A 26393-nucleotide genomic window follows, 5' to 3' on the forward strand; every position below is an offset into this window, starting at 1 on the left:
TTCTATCACTTTTGTCTTTAGCACATGATGTTTGTGAGTAACCTGGCAACCTCCTTTCCACACACATAGTATAAATGCATTTTTATCTTTCCTTTAATTCCAATAAGGTTAATGTAAGGTCAAAATCAAAATAATGTCTAAACCACAGGCTTAAGAAAGAGGAAATATGATATGAAAACATTGCCATCTATGCTCTAGAAATAATAGCACATGGAGCTCATTTCACTTAGCCATTGCACACTGGTTTAGGGCTAGCAAATTCCAGTTAGAAGACAGCTACACTACCTCACAAAGAAACAGAAGTGAAGGACCCATTACATTTCTAAAGCAATAGATAGAAGCAGAAAATAATGTCACACATCCCATCAGTATTATTATGATCAGAGAACATATTTATTTCAAGTTCAAACACATAGTATGCTATAACTATGTAAATTTTGTTTCCAATAGATTGTTTTTCTTTGTCACCATGAAGTTATCAGTACAGAAACCACCTAGACAATGTAACAACGTGAATATTTCTAATTACTTGTTGAATACTGTAGGACTGAATCATCATTCTGGCTGTTAAGATTCTATTATCTAGCATGGGCAAAAGCTATAATCAAAAGTGTGAGGTAAGCTCGGTGTTACTAGTGCCAATTTGAGTCTGTAATGAAGGATAGTATAGAGAGAGTATCTTGTGTATTATATGGATGCATTGCCTGTCATTTTTTTAAACACTGGCTATAGGAAATGGTAGAATAGAAGGAGGGACATACAGCAGGAAGAAAAGATTCTAGGATGGAGCCAGGAGCAGGATATTTGTCTGGGAAGATGTAAGGAGGACAGATACATGGTACCTGTGCAGAGGTAACTAGACACATGGAAGAATGTGAGATTAGTATAAATGGGTTATTTTAAGTTATGAGCTAGTCAGAGAAGAGCCTAGCTATATGGCCTAGTTGTTTATTTGTAACTATACTTTGAGTCTCATGGGTCATTATTCCAGGAGCTTGGAGCCAGGAGGAAAAACATGGTCCCTACTACAGGCTAACTCTTCAGACTCTTCCCCCGCTGATGCTCTGATCTGAGGAAAGCATAGATTTGGGTCTAAGAAAGATGTTGGGGAAAGATTTCTAGAGTAGGACCCCATGATCAGTGAGCCACTCATCATTAGTCTAGGTACCTGAAAACACAAGGAAGAAAGAGACATAAAGCCCTCTGCAACAGTTCGTCTCTCAGAAAAGATTTCTTTTATTAAAATCATTGTTTCTAGCACTTGTGTTGTTATGACTATATTTATCCTTTGTTATTAGGTAATATCCAAGAATAGAAAATTTTTTCAGGTAACTATAAAAAGAACGAAAGACACAGAAAAGCTCTTTTATCTTTCTTCTATACCTTATTTTGGAGTTGCTATAGAGCAAAGAACTTAGCATGGTATAATATAAATCATGGAAAAGATCAGTCATTTTTCCATTAATTTCAATTAAAACACAATTCATAATTAAACTTTTGTTTAATCAGGCAATAATTCTACTTGAAAAGTAGGTGAATTTTACTTCCCCTTGATGGGGAGGCATGGTGGCACTCAGAGAAAGAATAAGCAGGCTACCACCAGGATGAGACTTGATAGGCTGTGACCATATGGAGGGGGAAGAGGTCCCCTTCTATCACACACCTAGGGGACGGGAATAGAGTGAAAAGAGGGAGGAAGGGTGGAAGAGGACAAAAGAAGTGATAAGATAACAATTGAAGTGTAATCTGAATAAATTAATTAAAAAAAGAAAAATAGGTGAATTGTCCCTTTTTCTTTGTGAAAGCATAGTGGGAACATATCAACTATATAGATACCTTAGAAAAATAGGCATGTATTTTTTAATATGTGAGTCAAATTTATGAATAATATCAGACATTTTACATATAGTTACCAAAAAACTTAAAACTTGCATCATGACACTAATGCCTACTATTGCAGTTCAAGTAAAGATTAGGGGACTATATCGCTTTTCTGATTACAAAACACTCAGTGGGTAAGGGAAGTGGAGCTGACTGCACTGTGTTATTTCTTTAGAAAGACACTTATCTGGTATTCCACATATTCTTACAGAGAAACCAGAGAAGTGGGGATTAGGCTGATCCCTTTAATATCGATACAAAATTAAAGAAAAGCAAGCACATGGTGGAGTTAGTCACAGTGCAGAATCAATTCTGAAGCTGTTAGCAACAGAGACTGAGTCATTCTCAAGACAATGTGTTTCTAAGTTTTATGGATAAGTAAGAAATAGAACACAAAAAAATTAATAAAGGTAAATTCTGGATAATTTAATGCTTTTGGATGAGAAGTTACTAGAAAAAAAGTGAACTGGAATGATGATATTATAACAAAGAAAATATTTGAAAATAACTTTTCTCCACAATTTAATGTAGGCAGATTAAACTTCTATTTAAACAGCATGGAGGGAACACTAAAATCAAAGCAACAAGATTTATGAGAAACACAAAGTGATAAGACTCTCAGTGGTTTTTCCATATGACACTTGGAACACTGGAATATTGTTAAATTACCATTTTATCCTCCATCAACTCTCCTCATGCCTAAGTAGATATGCACTGTGTAAAATAGTAAGAATACATATATTAAAACCTTAGATACAGATCCTGTACAATACTATAGTGATGCATTATTTGGTTGTATGATATAGTTTTGGATTCTCACTTTTTTTTATTTTCTGTTTTGGTGTGTGTGTGTGTGTGCGCGTGTGTGTGTGTGTGTGTGTGTGTGTGTGTGTGTGTAAAACAGCCCTGGCTATCCAGAAACTCATACTGTAGGAGAGGTTGGCCTTGAACTCACCAAGATCTGTCTGCCTCTGCTTCTTGGGATTAAAGGCATGTGCCACCAGGCTCAGCTGGTTTCAGCAGTCTTTTATGGTACAATCCTAATTATTGGGATCAGGAATATCTAATGTCAGAAGGTGGCTTGAGCAGGTAAGAACCATGCCTTTCCTGCCTTTGTTGGGGTCCCCTGTAGCCGGTGGTCACCCCCTAAAAGCCACCAGGATGTAGTCTCTAAGATAAGCAGCTGATGAAGAAGGTACGAAGAAATACAGGACAAACTGCTCTCCCTGTTCAACAAATAGAGTGATTCAAATGGCTGGGGGAGGAGGTCCCCTTCTGTGAGAGGCTAAGGAAGGAGATTGGGGGGAAGAGGGAGGGAGGGTGGGAACAGGAAGGTACAACCGAGGGAATAACAATTGGCATGTAACCCATACAAATTACAATAAATTTAAGAAAACCAAATACAGTGGTTCATTCAAGATATTTTGGGTTGAAAGACAGCCCATGTGAAAAATCCGGAAGAAGGTCTTTAGGGGTCTATGTATTTTGTGCATAAAAAGTGACCAAATAAAGAAAAGCAAAATTTAAGAGGCATTCAATCCAAGGAAGATAACATTGTTGGTGTCAATGTGTTATCTAGTTCTTTCTTTGTCTTAGTCAAATGTGGACAGCAAGATCGAGAATAAGAAACAACGATTTTCATTGTTTTCTTAAACTTGTTTTGCATTGATTATTTCCATGTAGCAAACTGAACCTAGTGCCTAATGCACGTTAACCATGTGCTCTGCCACTGAGCTACATCCCTGCCCAGGCAACAATCTAAAAGCCCCCAAGTCAGACTTGTAAGCATACAAAAGTTTGAAATGTATTGAATTATATAAGTTGAGACTAAAATAATAAGGTTGACCAGATGGCTCAATGGCTAAAAGCACTTATCAATAAACAGGATCACTTGAGAGTGATCTGGACCCAAAGGTAAAAGCAACCAGAGTTTGAACCCGAAAGTTGTTCTCTGGTCATCTCAAACATGCCCCTTGGCACAGGAGCATGCACGCACACACACACACAGACACACACACACACGTACATGCAATGAACAGACAAGCACATGCACACACACACAAATACACACACTAAGTAGATGTTAAAAAATAGTTGGTTAAATCATTGTTTGAGAAAAATCTCTGCTGTGCTTTGTAGCCACCCAAAAATCTGCTTAGTGTTCTGGGAAATGCTCAAGAGCATTTTGGATTGAATTGGAGAAAACTTTAGGAAAATCACACAACACAAAGGCTTCTTGAACAGGGCAAAACACTAAAATCTCAACATCAACAAGTGAAGTATTTCCCCTCATGAGTATACATTCTCATTATAATCTGCATATTCAAAATATACATATGTCTAACATATGTATATATACATAGAGTATATATATATATGTTTATATACATAGATTTTTTTCACTAGAAATATATAAACATAAGGTTTTTATTTTAACATTCTTTCAACAACAAAATAGACTCAAGTTTCGTTTTCTTTTGAAGGGACAGATAGATAAAATTTCCTGATGGCTGCTGCCCTCTAATGGTCTAATCCATAAGTGATAATGTAATGAATGCATACCCAACTGAATTGTGTAGGTAGGTGTGTGCGCATATATGTATATGTAACTTAACAGTTGTTTTTATGTTAGCTGCCACACCAACTCTGGAAACTACCTAGTGTTAGTTCATTCCAAAACGTATGGCCTTCGTGCCAGTGGTTGTATGTAAACAGCAGGGAAGCCACTGAGCACATTTAGGATGAACCATGAAAATGTGAATAATACTTCAGCAATAGATTTGACCCAAAATATTGGTGTTTAATAAGCACACATATGATAATACCTTGAGACATATTGTTTACATAATTTCCATAAGTGCTGAAAACTTTCTATTTTGTTCCCACCAGGAAGCCTTACTATTTCAGAAAACGACTCAAGTCTCTGATGGGTTTGAAGATCAGATAGTTTAGTCTTTCAATTAAGCTTAGTAGGTTAGGGCGTTAAGATGTTTTTAGATCAAGATAGATATTTCAAGTTAATAGAGATGAGATATGATAGATAATAATCTCTATTCAGAAATTTATACCCAACAAGATAGGAAAGATGTTTACTTGAAGTTTTCCAAATACAAAAGGCCAATTCACTATGAATGTAACATTTATATTGTTCCTGATTGTCTCAGGGTTCTTCCTACTGTGTGTAGTTTATTTTACTCATGTGTAATAATATAAATGTATGTGTTAAAAAAGAAACATAATAAAAATATTTTTAAAAAATACATATTTCTGGATGGTAGGAATATTGTGATTTCTCTGGAAATGACTTCTGTGTGAAAATACATCCCATGTCTGCTTAATACTGTAGTTAAGCAGTACTGAATGTGTGTGATTCACTTAGGACTTCTTAGCATCTTGCTAAAGAGCCACTGTGAATCTCTGCCCCCTTCAGTGCACACAGTCTTTTCTACTCCTCCTTGCTCTTGGGTCCTTTCCTTTATGAAGCGTGCTGCAGGCTTAATATTCTAGAAATCACTGGTTCGGAAGAAAGTAGGTAATGATTTCACAAGGAAAAGATGAGATTTAAGTAAACATAAACCAAATTCCTCCCCAAATTACACTTTCCTAATTCAATAAAATTCACATGCATTTCACAAATATCACATTGACACCATAAAGGAGAAAGTTCTTACCATCTGGAGGGGTAAATACTGAAAGATTTGACTTAGGTCCAACCCCAGCACTCGTTTCCGCAGCAACATAGACGTCATACATTGTAAATGGTGTCAGGTGTGTAAATGCAAATCTGAGGTCTTTTGTGCTATTATCCAAAATCCGCCCTGCAAAAAGTAGAGTAGACCCATGGGTTACTTTTAAGAAATATACAATTACTTCATATTACACATAGAAGCAAAGACAATAACCAAAGTATTAAACTAAAATTTTGTCATTATGAGTGAATATATTTTATGTATTTTTGTCTAAAGCTTGAAATTTGAACAGTAGAAACAGCATGAAGTGCCTAAATAGCTTTTCTTACATTAAAGGGTTCTGTTGAATCGCTGTATTATTTTTAACATACATGAATGGAAACCGCAGCAAAAATGTAGTTCATTTAGGATACTGTTTGCCTAGCATACGCGAAGCCCTGGGTTAGATGCCCAGCACATATGATGAGGAGCATGTGTATGTAATTCAAGACCTAAGAGCTTGGGGATGGAGGAAGGAGGGGAAGGGCGCTCTAGTGCTCTGCCGTCTTATAGAACATTGTCAGTCTTCAAGCCCATGTCGACATGATATCCACCAGCCTCAGGTCACTTACTTTCATTTTGTATATGGTATAGCTCTTAACTCAACACTACCATTTTAGTGTGTGGTGATTTCATTATCCTGAGATAAAACACTAAATTATAAAAAAAAAAAAAAAAAAACTTCTTAAATAACTTTCTGATCATAAACATCATCATTACCAATAGCTACAAAAATTGTATTAGATCATTTTCATGTACATGTTTCTATCTGAATTCCAATTACTCTAGAACCCGAGACAGCATTACTTTCATTAAAACCTACAATGCAGGAATCTTACCACTGACTATATTTTTACTTTATTTGCACAGTCATTACTGATAGCCACTCGTTTTCCACGCAATGGCACTGTCACTCGCCTCATATAAACTTTCAGTGCTCTTAAACTGTTCTTGTTGAAGGAGGAAGAGGAAAACACAAACCCATTCCAATGTACACGACTTTGGCCATGACCGCATTCAAAAACGAGTCCTAAAATGGTGCGTTGCATGTCTTCAACTTCTATAGACAAGTGGTCTGGCCTTCTCAATGATTATGTTACATTTTTCCTCCTGACATCCAAAATCTTCTATCCCCTCTTGAATCTTGGGTAGTGGTCTTGTTTTCCATTACATTGAAATACTTAGATCAATTTTTTTTTTTTTAGAAAAGTCTGACTGCACACTCCTACCAGCAGAACCCCCCCAATTCTATGTTCTGCCTTACTATTGACATATTATGTTCATATCGTAATCTAATCCCTGTCTGTGAAGAAAAGATCTTACCTCTACCATTTTTCCTTTCGTTTCTCATTTTGGCAACCTAGCAATTTTTCTATTCCTAATAAATATATATTTGTCAACTCTATTGACTGCCCTGCCTATTCTCCCTCATTAGCATTTTTCCACATTTAATCTTCTAAGTAAAAGAACATGTACATCATCCAAGAGCTGAAAAGTACTACCAGTTAGAAAAGATGTGTGTGAGTATGTACTTGTGTGAGGTGTGTATGTGTGTGTTGTGTGTGTGTGTGTGTGTGTGTGTGTGTGTGTGTGTTTGCACTGGGACTAGATACAGTATATGAACTATCATTTACTTTTAAAAAATTCATATATTTCAGATTTTTAAAAGCAAAAGTTACTTAGAAATAAGCCTATTCACAGGGTGCCTACCGTAGACATTTCACAAAGAAAGGATTTGGAACTTCAAGGTTGTTAGTGCTTTCAAGCAAACAATATGGGAGTTTATGCTATTTGATCACTGCTTCAACTAAACTGTCACTGGAACTACAGGATCTCATATTCAGTTTTTTTTTTTTTAACTGATGATTGACTTTACTTCCTGTACAGTATTGGAACTCCTCTAGTTACCCCTGACAGGAGGGTGCTCAAACCCTGCTTCTTTATATGATGGAGGATTTGTTACCATTTAAGGCCACCACCATCATTTTGAAAAACCTTTCTGCAGCAGATTTAGGTTCACAGTAGCATTGCACAGGGTACACAGATCGCTCATAATGTGTCCAGAAAACACCGGTGAGTAGAAATGGACGGCCTGCTCCATGCGGAAACTTGATTCATCATAGTCTAAACTTAATGTTCTTTTGAATATAAATAGCACATGAACACCCTTATACTCATGTGTGGTTTCAGAGGACCTAACCGACTTGATTTTCTCATGAATTTTCTGGTATTTATCTCAATTTAGGGTCTTTTCAAAAAGTTCTGTTTTTTTTTAACAGTTAAAAATTATCCTTGTATGCTATAGGTTTCTTTCTAAAAGGTAATGCAGAATCAACCAAGTCTTACCTGATGGCCCATATAACTCAACTCTGTAACTAAACTTCCCTGTGACAACTGTTGGAGGGTCCCAAGAAATTGAAAAGGCTTTTCCTGTGACGTTGCCTGTTATACAGTTTTGTGGTGGTCCTTCCGGCACTGAGATTATTACAGAGAAAATAAACATATGGCATAGATTACGATAAAGAGATGCCATGCTAAAGCAAATAGTACAACATGAAGTATAAAAAACACACTATGAGCAAAGTCAGCTTATCATGAAGGAAAGTCGGAATAGTCTAGAATTGAACACTTTGAATAAGACATAAGAAAAGATCAAATTAACCTCTTCTCACAGTTCTCACATATATAGTACTTAGTACTGTATATAATGATACAATGTACTTTATTCTTGAAATTACTGTAATATAATCATTGTCAATGTCAGTCTAGTGTAGCCATATGCATGCTACTTATGTGTATCCAGATATAACATATAATACATATATTAATCATATATTTTTCAACCAATATGTATATTTGGCCTGAGAAACAAATATCTGATGGACATACAGGTGGAAATGTCAAGAAATAAACTTCAAAATTAGGTCAAAATTAGTATTTGTCTTTGTCCTAAGAAGAAATGAATAATGTACAGATAGATTTAAATATAATACTGGAAAGACAAAAATTAATAATGACTATTACACTGAAACATATTAAATGTGTTTATATATTGTTCTCTTTCATTGAAATAAATGACTGAATACTTACTCAAAATTTTTGTCCAATAAGTTTCATTTTACATGACTCCCATGAAATTATTTTATATTATATATGAGATATAAAAGAAGGATAAAAATGATTCAAATATAGTTTCAAATTAACATATGAAGAAAAATAATAGGACCAGAATATATCTTTTTGTAAAAAAAGGTAATGCTCTTTAGTGAAATTAACCTACCAATAACTTTCAGTATCTTCAAAAATTACCAATCATATCTGATGCCTCCTACTGTTACAATATGCATGTCAGATATCTATTTTGTATTACTATATATACTAAAATATCAAGTACATATTATGTTCATAGTGCCTACCCTATATGCCATGTTACTATATGCTATCCACCTAAACACATGAATACATAAATTATACTTAGAAATATGACTTCTTAAAAATTAATAGTAGTAATACTGTCTAATTATACCCATTCAATCCTAAAAGTCCAACACACAGAAGGCTGTATAACTGCCTCCATTGTTCAAGCAAGAAAAATACTGTGCATAAAGACATGAGTAGTTATATATTTAACTACTGCTATCATCTAATAAGGAAATGTTGGTCAGCATTAGCTCTGCTGTTTCAGGTAGTAGCTTGTGCATCTGGTAATAACTAAGACTCATTGGAAGAGGAAGACAATTAGGAAGAACTACAGAGGTCATGGACAGATAAATGTCATTCATACTAACTAAAGAATTCCCTTTTCAAACCTCTTTTCCATTTAGATATGTAGCTTAGCACTGAATATATTCCCAGTGGATGCCTATTATCTATTGTGGGAGAAAGGGTTACTCAAAGGAAAATAAGGCTAACAACAAATTCTATGATCAGAACGAAAAATTATTCCATAAATAACTTCATGTCATTTTCTCTTTTTCTGAGAAAATCAACTCCTACCTGATTCTGGTGTCCTAACAATGGTACTGTCAATATAGCCTGCTTCAGTTGTAACCGCTGACACTTCAAAGAGGTATGTCGTGTAGGGTCTCAGGTGAGTCACCACAAAACTGATGGGCTCTTTCCACACAGAGCTGATCTTACTCCTGGCCAGTGTGCTGGATGAATGTGTGGTGCGAAGTGGGGGCGTCACTCTGCCCACGGTAGGAGAGGGGCTGGTGGTGCTCCACAGAAAAGACTCACTGTTCTCCTAGTGGGGAAAGGAGACAGCAGGAGGAATACTCACATGGTATCTCTAGGTAAACATAGAAAAAAAGCACAACCCATTTATTTTTTTCTTTATACTATAAATAACATTTCTCAATGTGTGAAAAATTTAACAAGTTGATTTCCAGATGAAAATGATAGATTTTAATTATAGTTGCTAAAGTCTATAATATTAGTACAGAATATACCTATTGTATTCATTACACTTTAATTTTGAAATCCTACATGGGATTGAAAGTAGCATAAAATGAAGGTAAAACAACAGCTAAATCATCAATAAGAATTTTTAGAATTTATGTTAACCCAGTGGAGAAAAAACCTAAGATCGTTTCCATTTATGTTCTTAAAACTATTCCTACCATTTTTTAAATGATAAGTACCCAAATAAAACAACAATAACTTACCTTCCTAGATATTAAGGTGTGTATGCAAATACACATGTGAGTATTCAAAATGGATCTCAATTTAAAAAAAAAAGATTTTTGAGACTTCATTCAACTATTTAAAAGAAAACAACTTTGCTTGGCTATTTCTCCGTCAATAATAACAACATAAAAAAGTTACAAAGATAATTTGGGAAGGAAGGATAAAACATTACCATAGTATTACTGAAGGTTTCACAGCAATGACAAAAGCAGCAATGTTTTCAGAAACATATGCCACCAAATGGCCCACCAGTTTACTCTAACCTAGACTATGTATGTCCTACAGGCACGGTCTCCTGTTTCACAGAGACTTCTGGCCTCTACTCCAGTAAAATGACACTTGACCACCTCAGTGTCCCACCAGCTGGAATCCAGCCCACCACATAGTCTATCCCCGTATGCCCTTCCTCCACTGCTGAACCAAATGCTTCCCCAGTAGTGAAGTCTTTTGACTCTGTCTTAGAGATGTTCTATTCTCATTTTTAATTCACACCCCTGAAGTACAGTCAACTTCACAAGGCATTACACTATGGCAAGAGAGTATAACTCTACAAAATATGAAAACTTGAAAAGGTAAACTTATACATTTTTTGATGCATGATATGTGTTGCACAAGACTCACGTTACATTCAGGTAATTTCCCAGACAAAATATCTTCTACTTTGATGGACACATCCTTCACGACTATGCCACTTCGGGCATGTTTGACACTGATCTTGAAGCTGGTGATTTTGCCGTTTGGTTGCCGAGGTAAATACCAAATCAAGTTTACTGCAGAATAGTTGAGAGCTTCTACGGTGAGATTGACCACTTTACCAGGAGCTGGAAGTGACAGAGAGATTGGAGGAAAGGGGGAACTGCTGTGGGACTTAAAGTGGTATTTGCATTCTTTAGAGATAGTAAATTCCCACATAATATGAAACTACATATGTAATACATTGAAGAAAAACAACTTTCTTCACACACACACACATACACACACACACACGTTTTACCTCAAGATGTCTTACAAAATGCATTTGAACTATATGCACATATTTCAGAATTATTGGTACAGCACATCTATTATTCAATGAAGCATTTCAAATACACATGAAAACATTTCAATCAGTAGGGTGTCTTTTTGTAAAGATGCAAACAAATATAGACTGAAGTTGTGCTTCTTTAAATATTTTGGAATTATGTAAATTTTGGAATTTTGGTAAATTCAAACTAGTGGCCAAAATATACAAAATTCATATCTGAAAGTTTATTAATATCTAGTGCTTAACATGAAGTGGATACAAATAATAACTTATGGTTTTTTTTAATTTTTATTATTAATTTATTCTTGTTACATCTCAATGGTTATCCCATCCCTTGTGTCCTCCCACTCTTCCCTCCCTCCCCTTTTCCCCTTATTCCCCTCCCCTATGACTGTTCCTGAGGGGGATTACCTCCCCCTGTATATGCTCATAGGGTATCAAGTCTCTTCTTGGTAACCTGCTGTCCTTCCTCTGGGTGCCACCGGGTCTCCCCCTCCAGGGGACATGGTCATGATTCTTTTATTTTGAATTTTATATACCTTCAAAGTCAATATTTTGTCAATTTCTTATTATAAATTATTAATTATCTATAATGATAATCTGTATTTCTAGCTTTAGTGAAAACTATATTTCATCAGAGTGAAAAGAACATGTATACCTCACTTTAGGTATGCAAGGAAACAACCAAGCTCTCTCAGATTATAGAATAAAACAACAGTGCTTGAGGTAAGACTACATCTAGCCATAATGGTGACTGGTATTAAGATGCTAAATGGCTGGAGTTTAGGTTTTCATTGTATGAAACTCGCCAAAATCTGATTTGTAAAAGAAATTTGTGTAAATCATGCATGTACACAGGAAGTTAAGTCCTGAGAAGAAATATTCAATACCAGTTAGACAATAAAAATGGAGAAATACTAAGCAAAATGCATTTAATGACAAAATTACCACAGTTATTGAGAATGGCAACTAACAGATAAAATAATAAGTGTAAACTTTTCTTAAAGAGAATTGATGAGATGGAGTTGAAGCTTAGGAAGTCTGTTAATAGTTAATATTTAATTCACTTGGGGTATATGAAGTACAATAAAACAAAGAGGCAGAGATTGTTAAATGCATGATGCTGTGCAACTCTAAAATTAATTTTCATAAATATTAATCATTTTAAATTTTCTCATGATTACATGAATATCCTTGAAATATTTACAAACCAATGACAGACTGCACATGAATACACATATTTCTAGCTGGGCCTTCAATGAGTTGTAAAGAGTAGGAGGAGGGTCAATGGGGAGTGGGGGGTGGCACACGTCTTTAATCCCTACACTCAGGAGGTGGATGCAGGCGATCTCTGTGTGCATGCCAGAAAGGTCTGCAAAGTGAGTTCCAGGACAGCCATGGCTATACAGAGAAACACTTCCTCAAAGTAATAATAATAATAATAATAATAATAATAATAATAATAATAATAACAGTCATAAATAAATGATCAAATCAATAGAATTTATAAAGCAATCTTTGAATATTGGTTTCCAAAACAGTAAGTGGTAAACATTAATCAGATAACAATATATTAATAAATTCCTGAGGAAGCATGTTTATATTAACGTTTTCACATGATTTTGCTTCAAGGAAATATTTCTGGGTTTTTTGTTTTTTTGTTTGTTTGTTTGTTGTTTTTTGTTCTTTGTTCTTTGTTTTTGTTTTGTTCTTTGTTTTTGTTTGTTTGTTTGTTGTTTTTTGTTCTTTGTTTTTGTTTTGTTCTTTGTTTTTGTTTTGTTTTGTTTTTGAGGTTTCTTTGTATTTTAAAATTAATCCTGGTTCTTTCCTGAGTGGAGTGCTTTTCTGTACTTAAATATTCTACTACTAAATTGTATGTCTAGATCGCATTCGTCGTATAGAGAGAGACTTCATCATCTTGATCCCACTTCAGCTTTACTACAAAGTACCAAAAGTCCCATGCATCAAAAACTTTTCACCTGTATAGACACAGGCTTCCACAGTTTGGGTTTTGTGTTCAGTTTTGGGTTTTGTTGGTTTTGTTGGTTTTGTTGGTTGGTTTTCCTGGGGTTGTTTATTTTGTACATTTCTATTTAGACTTCAAGGTATAAGTTCTCCTTTTAATATCTGAAGTAAGGTATACACTTACTTTCCAGGAAAAAAAAAGCTCCTTAGCGAGTTAAGTGAGGGGCTTTTAATGTTGGTGCGCACAAGGATACTTGCTCAGCTCAGAATCACTGATTAATATGTATGCTCTTCTCTTAAGATGCTTTTCTCACAATAAAACAAATTTTTCTACATTTAATTATTACACATTCAATGTATTCTGTGGAATTTAACATATTTTAAGCCAGTAACTTGATTGCTGAATGTACTGCACATTTTTTTTCCTATACTGACTATAATGTTGTGTCCTTTTTACATATCAGGAACCATGCCCAGTTACACTTAGAAACTGAGAGAATTTTACTTAGATACACATAACATTCATAATTGCAAAAAGTCATAGAAATTATTATATAGTCAAAATCTACCTGGCATATTAATTCACATATTCATTTATCTTGTTCCATTAGAAAATAAGATTCATGTTAAATACTTGCTAATTGGAGATACTGTTGTCTAATTAGCTATTTTTTCTATACATTTATTTGATTCTAACTGGATTAGAAGGTATTTTGGTCATCCAAGGAAGAAACGAAAATAGGTTGAACAGCAAGATTTTCAGTGCGTCTTAGGACATTGAATAAATTTTTCAAAAGTACTGGCAGGCATTGCTGATAGATTTAGACATTACTTGGAAGAAGGAGCTGAAGATGACATCAAGATTCCTGTCAGCCACAGGAAGAAGGGAAGTATATAAACTGGCTTGATGATGGCTGAGTGTTACAGAATGGTGTGTCAATCACTGAAGTCTGTGCATTTGTGTCCAACGTCACAAAATACTTATATCACTGGTGCTAATACAAAAGGAGATATATGCTTACATGGCAAATGCTTACTTATATCACTATATAGTTACAGGAACATATATGCATGGGAAGAGAAGGAGATGAGCTACCAATGTATGAAAACATGCATAGAGGTGTTTTATAACTTGGTCATGATGGTACCTACTTATAAGCTCAGCAGTCAGGACATGTATGAGGAAGAGCCTGTGCCTAAGGCAAAACTGGATGGCATAGTGACTTCAAGTCTAGCCTAGGATGCTGAGAAAGAACGTCCCTTAAAATAGATAAATTAAAATAAAAAATAGAGCTGTTTTGCCTAACATGACAATAAGTGTTTTTTTATTTTATTTTTTCTTGTGCATTCAAATGTTCTGCCCCAAAAGTGATGCTAAGTAGCTGTGATGGTTAAAAACAAAGTTATCTTCAGGCTATTTTTACTGTACCAAATAACTAAAAGGAATTTAAAAGCCATTCTCAATAATTTTAAACATTTTGCCCCATAGTCTCATTACATTCCAATTTTTAAAAGAATAAAATAACCTCAGGATTAAATGAATGAAGAATTGATGACTTAGAAAAATTACCACTTTCTGCAGTTTGGAAAAGAAATGGGTCACTAAACACTCCGATGCCAGCACTGTTTTCAGCAGCAACCTGAAATAGATCAGGGGGTTAACACATAGAATCTTAAATAATACAACTTTCACTAAACCCAAGGTATGTTCTAAAAGGATTTTCCTGTAATTCTTACAACATTCCTCATCTAGAAAGCAACATGGTGGCGGGGGTGGGGGAAGGTGTTCAAGTGATCAAACTAGGAACTAGTCTGGCCAACATCCTTTAGATGAAAAACAAAACAAAACAAAACTGGGTGAGAGAAGTCAAAAGGCTTGGTCAGGGCCATACAAGAAATAATGGCACAATATGAATTCAGTTGAAATACATGTTGCAGTGTTCAGTCTTTATCCACAGTATACAATATATAGGACTGGCTGTACATATGGTGTCAGACCTTAAGGCTCACATTCTATAATTGGGCAAATGAGTACTCAGAAAAAGTGTAAGTGAAAATTGAGTAGGCTTGATTAACAACATAGAGTACAAAGTCATAACTACTTTTACTTGCGTTGTTTACTGAGGTAGATTAGTAGGCGGAGAAGACACTGAGAATGGCATTAAACCCCCTAAGTGTTTACAGAACGCCATGAGTGGAACTTGACGGCCTTGTTGTTGGAGTCTTCCACTTGCCAGATGGGAAACTTCAAGTAATTTGCTTAACTCTTTTAAGGTACATGTTTTTCTCATATGTAACTGGGAATAATAATTTACCTATGTCATAGGGCTGCTCCGAGACTAGCTGAAATCATATACATAGACCACTTAACAGGCTTTCCCCACAGTTATTACTAATACTCAAGATATCAAATGTACCATGCCAAATTCCCTTTGGAATTCATCAATGGCTAACATTTATTTGAAGAGAGCAAATGTCACAATAGTGATTTATGAAGTGTGAGCTGAAACATGCACTGGAGGCTTCTTAATCAGCTTGAAATAAGAGAATTGAGAGAAATAAAATGCAAACTCATAAAAATAGATCTAAGCAGAACTAGTCTGGGCAAATTGACATTCTCTCAACAATAATTTCTTACATTTCATTAAATTTATTATTGACTTATTACACCCAAGAGTATATTTTGCATTACTAGTTTACCTAAATATGTGCATATTTGTAGAAAATAAATTTTGCAGTTTTCAGGCATCAAAACCTTTCTTAGAAAAGCTCTTCTGTCATGTCTTATTATTAAGGAAGGGTACAACAGTTAATAAGTCCACACACTCAGATTTTACAATTTCCTTCTATATGCTCACTTGTCTTCAAGACTAAAAGAAAAAGTGCATGTTGGGAAGATGGCTCATAAGGTAAGGGCTGTTGCCACCAAGCCTGAGAACCTGACGCAGAGCTCTGTAAGCCATGAGTGGAAGGAAAGAACCAACTACCACAAATTGTTCCCTGACTTTTACACATGGACACTTGTACCATGCCATGCACATCTCCAAACAGCACAACAAGCCAGCCAACCAACCAACAAACAATAAATAAATGTTTCCTAAAGAGAAAAGCTGTCCATCTTAGGTTGAATATAGCAAGGAATGAAGCAGAAACTCCTGTTCGTTACTTTCTCATCTACAAATGTCATAACTGCCCCTTACTGCAAAGATTCCTATTTAATCTAACACAATGCTGCTTTGTATAAGCTCATCTTCACTTAATGTTCAAATAAACATTAAATTGGGAATAGTTAACGTTGTAAAGTATCCCAAACTTTTAGAAACACGAAAGAAAGTAAGAATTCAGCAAGTTTTTTTTTAAGAGAAACAGAACTGAATTCATTATTTTTAGTAAAACTGTTTCTCCCCATAAATTTTCAATCCACTGTTCAAAAGTTAAAACACCCAGTTTCAACAATTAGAAAAAATGCCAACCCTAAGTTTAAGTCTGATTAAAAAGAACAGTATCTTAGTCTGGGATATAAAACAGTTGTTGAGTATTTGCCTATCGTGCATGAGGCTCTGGGTTCCATCCTTGCACAGCAAAATATTTAAAATAATAAACAAATGGCTTGTAATATTTTCACTTTGAAACCTAAAGTACTTACTGTAAACTTAATTTGCTTTTCATAGAAAATATTAAGCTAAATTTTTTTAAAAATAATTATATATGTAAACATTCACTGACATAGAGATGATAGATCAGAATACTTGAGCAGATTTTACACATGCATTTGAATGGGTTGTTGTTGTTGTTGCTGCTGTTGTTGTTGTTGTTGTTGCTGTTGTTGTTTTCTGCATTTGAATGTTGAACACATGATAGCTTGTCACTACTCTCCGGTGAGTCAGTGTGTTCATCTAGCTGACTTACAAAGTGGGCAAAAACTTTCGCTTTTCTCATGGATGTACTGTTTTAATACTAAGCATACACTCACACATTATTTACCTTAATCTCATATGTTGTTCCAGGATGAAGGTTAGTGAGAAGAACCTCCAGACTGTCTGGCTTTGCTCTCGCTCGGGTGTATGCTGTCTGCATCCATGGGCACACTTCCTTGTATTTAATAACATAAGATATGATCCTTCCATTTGGGTTAGGTGGAGTATTCCAGGAAAGAAGAATCCCAGCAGATCCAACTCTCTCCCCGGCTAGGAAGACTGGAGGCCCTGGTTCTATTTTTAAAATTTCACATTATTGCATGATTAGATAATTATTCGATTTCCTCCCCCCCAAAAAAAAGATATTTATAAGCATAAACTTTTGAAGTTCCCAGAAACAAGTATGAATTTATTCTTCCTAGAGCTTTGCTATTTAAAAAAAAAAAACCTAATAAATTCTTTGAGGTAACACCACAAACATTCTTTTGTAAAAATGTAAAAAATGGAATGCTACTAAATGTTACATGCCAAATATCCTTTCTGATGCCAAGCCATTTTTTGAAAGGTTTTGCTAGTACAAGAACACCTGTAAGAACTAAGAAAACAAAAACAGCCTGAGAAACTGAATAATCTTTTCTTAACAAGAATAGTGAGTTTGTTTTCTTGGCTCTAATAATTCAGTGTCACCATTAACGGTCTCTCCAATCCACTGCACAAACAAATATAATTACATTTTCCCTTTGAAAATAAAGGAAACAAGATTGCCCTTGGAAGGCTTGTTCTAAACATTTTCTTAACATTCATTCCACTTCCCTTGATTTACTCTCTGCTGATTTTAACACGTAATGCAAATGCTGCCAGTGTAAGTACCTCTACTCAGCAGAGTTATAATGATCTAATGCACTCAATAAAAAGTAAGTTAAAACACGGACTTACTAGTCACATTCGTTGTCACTGTTCTGCTCACGGGTGAGCTGAGTGTTGTAGCAGAAAGTGAAGAGAGCTCTATATCATACCCAGTGCTGTAAACAGTATTGGAAACATCAACCTAGGATGCCAAAAAATAAATACCACATCATTTCTGAAAAGCAAGTTAACATAATAAACCAGCATCATTTCAAAAGTTAACACTTGTCTACATAACTGTACTGATCAAAACAGCAAGAATAAAGTTCCACATCACTATAAAATATGATTCTGTTATGTAATATACTTACTAACTAACATAAAATAAAATAAAAACCTATGAAATACCCTATGTTATCAACTCAAAATCAATATTTCTACCTTAGCCAGCTCTTTGTCAACAAAGAAAGCACTGACATCTTCAAAACATCTATAGCCTGTTATTTAGCCCCTTATTTTTTAAGAGAACATATAAAATACCTGTGTCTCTGAAGTTCCAATGAAAAGGAAAAGAAAAAATAAAAGAAACTCCATCGTTTTTACATTTTTCAGGCGGTAGAATCACATTGATGGCTCTAAAGAGAAATGTTGCCTGCATTAATGATTTAAAGTCAGATCCTCCTGGCAAGTACACAATTAATGAGCCTGGATTACTCAATAGCTCTGCCTTTTCTTTGTTAAACTATTCATGAACTCTTGGATGGATGGCTGTAGGTTCAGACACACACAACACCACACACACACACACACACACACACACACACACACACACGGGGTGGGGCAGGAGAGAAGGAGGAGCAAGTGAGGGAAGCAGAGAAGAAAAGGGAGGGAGGGAAGAAGAGAGGGGCAAGGAGTGAGAGAGGTAGAAAAGAGAGGCAGAAAGGGAAAGAGACATAGAGAGACAGAGACAGAGACAAAGACAGAAGAGACATGGCTAAGATAAAACTCCAGCATGCTGAAACTTGTACTCATTAATTCGACATCAATGGGTTTTTTTTGTTTGTTTGTTTTATTTTGTTTTGTTTTTTGTTTGGTTGGGTTTCTTTTTTCTACATCTTATGCTTTTAAAAACCTCTCAAGGAAAAAGTTTCCATAGTTTATGAGTTTCTTGAAGAAAATTTCCAGCCAGGACCAAATATAACTACATTCAGGCAAGCCAAGTACAAGCACGAAAACTAAACTTGCTATTCTCCACCTCCAAGATCTGTGATAGTAACAAAGCCCCAGCCAGGAATAAAATCCACTAGAAGCCTCTCCCTACACCTCAGGCAGGCTCCAGTGCACACAAAAGCATCTTGTAGACATAATGAAGCCTTTACAGCTCTCAGGTTTTTCCAGATACTGAAAAAATAGAGGTTCAAATACAGTTGTTTTCTTAAATGTTTCCCGCCCCCAAATTTTTTAAACCAACAGCCTAGAGTTTCATTTTTAAATAACCGCATTGTTGATAAACAGTGACTCCGAAATGGTATTTATACAGGGATGTTAAAGAAAGTATATCTTCAATGACATTTAGTTTCTTAATTTTTAAATATAGTTATGAGAATATATGAATTTATTTTTATTCCTTGATATTACTTAGTTCATATCACTAGTTGGTTAATATGCTTGTATTTTTTAACTTTATCATCTATATGAACATTAAAGTCATTTTAAAATTCAATGTAGACTACCTGATTGACAAACAGTTTCCCATAGGAAAAAATTTCAGAAAAATATGACCAAAATTCATACATTTTCTGATTAATATTTAGGTTCATGTTTTTTAAGTTAGTCTTCATACTGGAAATGGAATTAGTTTTTAAATTAAAAATACCAATTGTCAACACCACTGCAGTTATTTTATTCTACCTTTGTATCCCACTGATGTTTCTGCTGTGGCAATTCTTAACCAGAGCTTGCACATAGAGTGTTTTGCCAGTGAGTCATGTTTGGGCTCTGCCTTATCTTTAGAGCACATTCCAAACAATATAGTTGGAGAGTGAGAGGCAGTGGAGCAAAGCCTGTCAAAACACATCTGACACAGACCGAAGCCAACACCGAAGAAGTGGGGTCTGCGATGAGTTATTGAACTCCATTTACCATTTCAAAGCTCCACTCCTAGGTAGGTTTTGACAATGATATAAAATTCGGACTTCTTCACAAAAGTGCTTTGCACTCACATAAATTTGAAAGTAACATAATATAAATTTTTCAGTGTTTTAGAGAGAACATTTTACTGCATTTTTCTTATTTATTTGCTTATTTGTTTATTTTGTGTGTGTGTGTGTGTGTCCACACATGTGCGTACACATACATGTGTACACACATGCAGTGGTTTGAATGAAATTGTTCCCATAGTCTCAGACACTTGACTATTTAGTCCCCAGTTGAATGCATTATGTGTGCAATCCTATGAGGTGTGGCTTTGTGAGAAAACACATGTCACTGGAGGAAGGCTCTGAGAGTTTTAAAGACTCTCCATTCTGTGGGGCACGTTCTCTGCTTTCTTCTTGCAGCAGTAGATGTGAGCTCTCAACTGATGTTCCCGGGATTCCCTCCCGGGATGGACTCTTATCCTTCTGGAACTGTAAAGTCAAGTAAATGCTTCCTCTTTTAAATTGCCTTAGTCATGGTGTTCAGTTGTGACTCTTCCACGTCACTCTAGGCTGTCAAGTTGAGAGTTAACATTAACTAGGACAGGAGTGGAGGTAGAAGGGTCAGGAATTCGAGATCATCCTCAACTACATAGTGAGTTCTAGTCCATTCTGGACCACAGGAGCGCCTGTCCCAAAAGAAGGAGGAGAAAGGATAGAGGGAAGAGAGTTGGGGACAAAGGGAAAGAGATGTTCTGCCCTTCTTCATTGCTTATGTTAAAGCATACTAAAATAGACAGAAGCACACCATAACTGATCAGTCCAACCAACTGTCAGGCCCAAGTCCTGATTTGTGAGTGAATATCTTCTTTGGGAATCTCTGAAACTGAGCAAAGTCCATGAAGCTTTGCAGTAAAAGTTACCTAGTATAAGACTTGGAAAGCTAAAGGAAGGACTAGTGATTAGGATGGCTTTGACCTTGGATGTGGCCTCCTAGACTGTGGTTCAAGGTTAGACACTGAAAGTCCCTTGACTAGGAATGAAACACTTCTCACGAAGAAGAGGAAGAATTTATTTGTCTGGAAATATGCTAATCTGTTCAAGAGAAAAGGCCTTCCTAAAAATAGTAGATAAACAGGCTAGACATAGAAAATGGGATAACCAAGAAAACATAGACTGTTTCTGGCATTGAGTCTGATGGTCATGGAGGCCATATAAGGAATTATGAAATTGTTTTCCCCTAAAGGAATAGGGACAGTTTTAAGTAGAAAAACAACAGCCTTACTTGCTTTGATGGTTTTAAAAATGACTTTGGATTATTGCATATGAATCATGGAGTTATGAAAAGTAGGGTTCTGTGGGAATCTGAGGAGACAAAAGGAGGAGACAAAGTAATGTGGAATAGTGCAGCATCTGGGTAGCTTGAAGACAGGATTCCCTGAAAAGACTTTTCCATAGTAAGACTATGAGTAAATGCACATGGAATTTAATCTCCCAGATGTGGCAAAATACAAAGCAAAGTACAAAGGTACTCTCACAACGTCATTGTTTTATAAATAATAATGAAAATATCAACAGGTAAAATTAAGTTTGGTTGGGGCTAGCCAAAGGAATTCTACTCTTAGATGTTTATCCTGGATGATAACTTTGCAGAAGTTAATCGTCAATGTCTTTGCACATCGAGTGATTGAATCATTTTGTCATGTAGTCAGTGTCTATAAGGAAAATAATTCAAAGATGTTAAGAATTTTTCCTTACAGAAAAGATAAATAACCTTTGTGAACAAATAAAAAAATATGAAAGTGAATTGTACCATTGCCTGGGTCTTGTTAAATTCTCATTTCCAAAGAATATATGCACAGTGGGAAGTGTGGTATCCCTCAACAGCACAATAAATGCTCACAGAGATCTTCCAAAACACATTAAGAAGTGAAAGACTGTGACATTTAATTTATATTTGCTATGTATAAAAACTACCTGATAAGCTTTAGATATCACATTTAAATATTTGTGTGGCTAAACTATAGGTTGGGCATAATATACTTTGATAGATAATGGAACTAAGCTTAAGAAGAGCAAAACAAAAGAACTCTTGGAAAGGTTATGACACAACATGATCAATGGATACTATTATTTCCATGCAAAATAGCAAACTAAGTTAGTTAATTTTAACCAATTCTCATATGAACAGGTAAGTAACACAGCCAAAATTTACCTCCAGGGTAATATGTTCAAGTTTTAATCAACAGGGGAGCTGCCATGTCTAACTTTCATATAGTAAAAAAATAGCAGCATCCTCAAAAATCTAGAATGAGGTCACATTTAGGGGACACTTTACCATCAAATAGGATGATCTATCATTTCTCTTTCAAAGTTTAAGGTCATCATTTAAGCTTAAGAGACTCAATTTAACAATGCCTTACAGCCAGATGTCATGTAGTTATTAAGTTGCTTTAGCACCTAGAGGGGTTGGACTCAAATCATCTTATCGATTCCCACCTCTGAAGCCTTGCCAGGAAACCCCAGCAACACAAAGGAGTAGATCATGATGCCACAAGGAAAAGCTAATAGGAGACTACAAAGGGGAAGCCAGAGTCAGGTCTGGGTTGTCAATGCAGAAGGTCTAGTGGGAACCATGACCTCCCCTCCCAGGGTCCTGCAGCTAGTTCACACATGTTTCTAAGGAGAGACCCACATATGGACATTATTTAACAAGGAGAGAGCCATGATTAAACACATGTCACTGAAAGCCTGTCCATGACTCACACTCATAGTAAAAATCAACAGGAAAGAGTTACAAAAAATGTGCAGCTAGAATACAAAAGACGCCACAAATACTGTGAAAAGCATCAATGACTGATAAATGACACACTTCATGCTGCTCTATCTTTCATGTAACATGGACCACACCATTAAATCGCTCATTAAAACCATGAGGATCACCACTGAATTTAGACATTCCCAGTTCGGTAATCTGAGAGTTCTAAAAACCAATATTTTTTTTTATTCACTGAAGACTTTATTCTTCTTTACTCCATGCTTCTAAGTCTACATAAAAAAACAATTATATTAACTTTATAAATTATTTAGACTTTATTCACTTTGATAAACACACTGTTGTGTGGTAAGAGTGAAACTGGTTTCCTAGGCAGACGAGCACATCCATCTTCTGGGAAGAAAACTTTCTTACTGAAAGGGGAAACTCATGAACTCTAGATGTGTTTCAGTGGTTATTGACTCATGGCTGTCCCTGACAACATTCCTTGCTTGTCTGGAGTGGAAAGATAAGGGAAATGAGTAGAATGCTAGGAACCTGAGGTACGAGAGGGGTAGTAGTAGGAAGTACCACACAATTACACATGGAAATTATTATCTCAATGAAGAGCTATGTAAAGACACAGTGAATCATATTGACACATTAATGAAAGGTAGAAGAAAAAGAATTTTATGTGATCTAATCATAAAATTGTATAACCTTTTAATGGAATAAAAACATACAGACTTCTCATTTTAAAAAAACAAAAAACAAACAAACAAAAATCCAAAATAGCACATAAAGAATGTACACCCACCAGAATGCAGTTAAAGAAAACATAATTTGTGCCTTATTTGAACTTACAAAGGGTGTTTGGAGACCTGGGATGATAAATTTTATATGAAGAGAGAAACGATCCCAATTATGCAAGTGCACTTCACTGAGCAACTGGGATATTGTTGCACAATTCATTAAACTTTAACAAATAATCTCATTGATTGCAAGTGGATCAGATAACCATTGGTAACATAATGTTGTCCATAAGAATGATTTGAATTCCAAAGATTAATGTGCTTCTAGAAACATCTTTACTTAATAAAAGATATATAATTATCAGTCTGAAGAACATATAGTGAGATACCTTTGCATGTTCATATATTCCGTTTAACAATGAATAATTTTAACTGGCCTCAGTGCAACACATGAGAAGTCCATTCCATATGGCAATTGACCTAAAATACAAAATTTAGGGCAGATAAACAGAGAAAAATGAAAATCCTTTACAGTTAACATTAAAAATTTCTTCCTATTTACCTCAGAATACTTACACTGAATATAGGAATGAATTGAATCATTGTAGAAAGAACAGAATTTTTCATGAATGATCTATTATTCAGGATGTCTCTGTCTTGAATGACATTTACAAATGACAAATAGAATGCTCACTCCTGACTTCATGACCTTGCTAATACAGAATATCCTGTCCTCTTTTCCATGAGTCTGATGCTGTGGGTTAGGGCAAGGTCATCTCAAGTTCAACTCTTCTCTAATAATGACATCCAGAATTAATATCTGCTTTTCATAACCACCACAAACATATGTGGAAATCACTGTGTATGTGGTTTTTTACTTACTTACTCAGCAAATACTTTTTGAGCACGTTCTAAAAGGGTAGTGTGATTCTAGGACCGGTGTTGTTTTGGCAAATCAGAAAGGCTTCTGTCTCAAAGGAAGTTACTTCAGTGTTGGTGCCTGCTGACAAATGACCATGAAAACAAATAACATAACCAAATGACAGATATACTAGAAAGAGAGGTTTTATTTGAATTTGACAACTATGGAGGAAGATAAAAAACCACGTTTAAACTGAAAGATCAATGATAGGGAAAAAGTTAATCAAATCTGAATGTGGAATGTCCAAGCAAAGTGAATGTTTCTACCATTTAAGGTTTAAGGGCAATGTGGTTGGATGTTTAAGGAACAACAAGATACAAACACCTGCTGCACAGTAACTTAGTGGGATGGAAAATTAAATAAAGATCAACCGGGATAGCTTTCCAAGACCATAGTTCAGGCTGTATTTGAAAAACAAGTGGACAACTAAAACCATAGCCAACTGTCAGAAGAGAAGACCTTGTGTCTCTTGGATTGCTTGTCTTGGTAAGAAATGAAACAGGTCTATAGTGGAAATGGATGGGCTCAGGGTCTGCCTTCGAGGTTAAAGATGACTGCCATGCTCCTGAAAGTGAGCAGAAGGCTAAATATGGTTTGCTTGCTTGCTTGCTTGCTTGCTTGCTTGCTTGCTTGCTTGCTTGCTTGCTTGCTTTCAAGTACTGGGAATATAGTTCTTTCACTAAATTATTTTTTCTCTTGTGCATAGCCTCGGGTCTCAGTAAAAAATGGGATAAAAGCAGAAGAAATTCTTGTCCTGGAATTTGCAAAGCAGAATGTTTACTAAACGTCGTATCGCGGGCTTTTCTCAACCAATCTATAGAAAATCCTCTCACAGGTGAGGAGCTGGATCACAGAAGAACTGGTTATGTGTAACTAGCTGTAGTTCAGGGTTTTGCATTGGGCATGAAATCAGAATTCAAAGTAAGGAATTCTTGGCCCGTGACTCTTCCACATAGTCTATCCTACCTTGTAAAATCACCTAAGAACTGTCCAAAGATTAGCATATCAAAATTGCATTGAATGGCATTTTGTAGCTATCCCCTGGAGTCTTGAAAGAGGAAGCTCTGAAGACAAATAAATGACTGCTTTATTCAGTACACAGATCTGTGACTTTATTGCTAAACAGGCTAAAGTGTCCTCAAGAAAAACGACACGAGCAAGTTAGCATTTAAACTTCAATAGTAACAAAAACACAGTCGAGGAACACAGTAAGACTTAAGAGAAAGTCTCGCAGACTACCAGGATGAGACTTTATAGGCTGTGACCATATGGAGGGGAAGGAGGTCCCCTTCTATCACAGACCTGGAGGAGGAGAAAAGGGTGAAAGAGGGAGGGAGGGAGGAATGGGAAGATAAAAGTGAGGGGATAACAAATGAGATGTAATCTTAATAAATTAATAAAAGAAAAAAATATATATATAATGAAAAAGAGTTAAAAGAGAGTTTCATGAGTAACCTGTACAAGATCATATCACTTCATACTGATAATGTCAGAGAGGCTTCAAAACAGATGTGAGATTTGAGCTGGACATCAAAAAAAGCGATTTTTGGCACACTTCCACTTTATTATGAAAATTACAGGACAATGGTTACTCTCTGTGGCTATTCTGCCTGTGACAGCCATTTGCCACCCATGGTCATTGCATGTCTCAAATATGCATGGTGTGGATGTGAAATGTGTTTCAAGCACAAAATAGAAGCCAGCTTAGAGATTGTTAATATGACAAAAAAATATGTAAAATTCCTCAGTTATTTTTATCCTGGTTACCAATTAGAATTT

General features: G+C 35.6%; 1 protein-coding gene across 1 annotated transcript in view; it reads right to left on the reverse strand.

Annotated features, from left to right (window-relative positions):
- Ptprq (protein tyrosine phosphatase receptor type Q) overlaps positions 1-18796 on the reverse strand; it is a 185832-nt gene extending 167036 nt beyond the window's left edge. Inside the window, exons 1-8 of the mRNA XM_051139929.1 lie at positions 18591-18796; positions 18141-18252; positions 17272-17498; positions 14858-14927; positions 10920-11119; positions 9606-9855; positions 7956-8084; positions 5553-5699 (exon numbers count right to left, since the gene is read on the reverse strand). Coding sequence (XP_050995886.1) covers positions 5553-5699; positions 7956-8084; positions 9606-9855; positions 10920-11119; positions 14858-14927; positions 17272-17498; positions 18141-18252; positions 18591-18644 — 1189 coding nt within the window. The 5' untranslated portion in view covers positions 18645-18796. The remainder of the gene's footprint in view (positions 1-5552; positions 5700-7955; positions 8085-9605; positions 9856-10919; positions 11120-14857; positions 14928-17271; positions 17499-18140; positions 18253-18590) is intronic.
- Between the last annotated feature and the right edge of the window lie 7597 nt (positions 18797-26393).

This window comes from Acomys russatus, chromosome 31 (genome assembly GCF_903995435.1).
Source record: "Acomys russatus chromosome 31, mAcoRus1.1, whole genome shotgun sequence".
Lineage (NCBI taxonomy): Eukaryota > Metazoa > Chordata > Mammalia > Rodentia > Muridae > Acomys > Acomys russatus.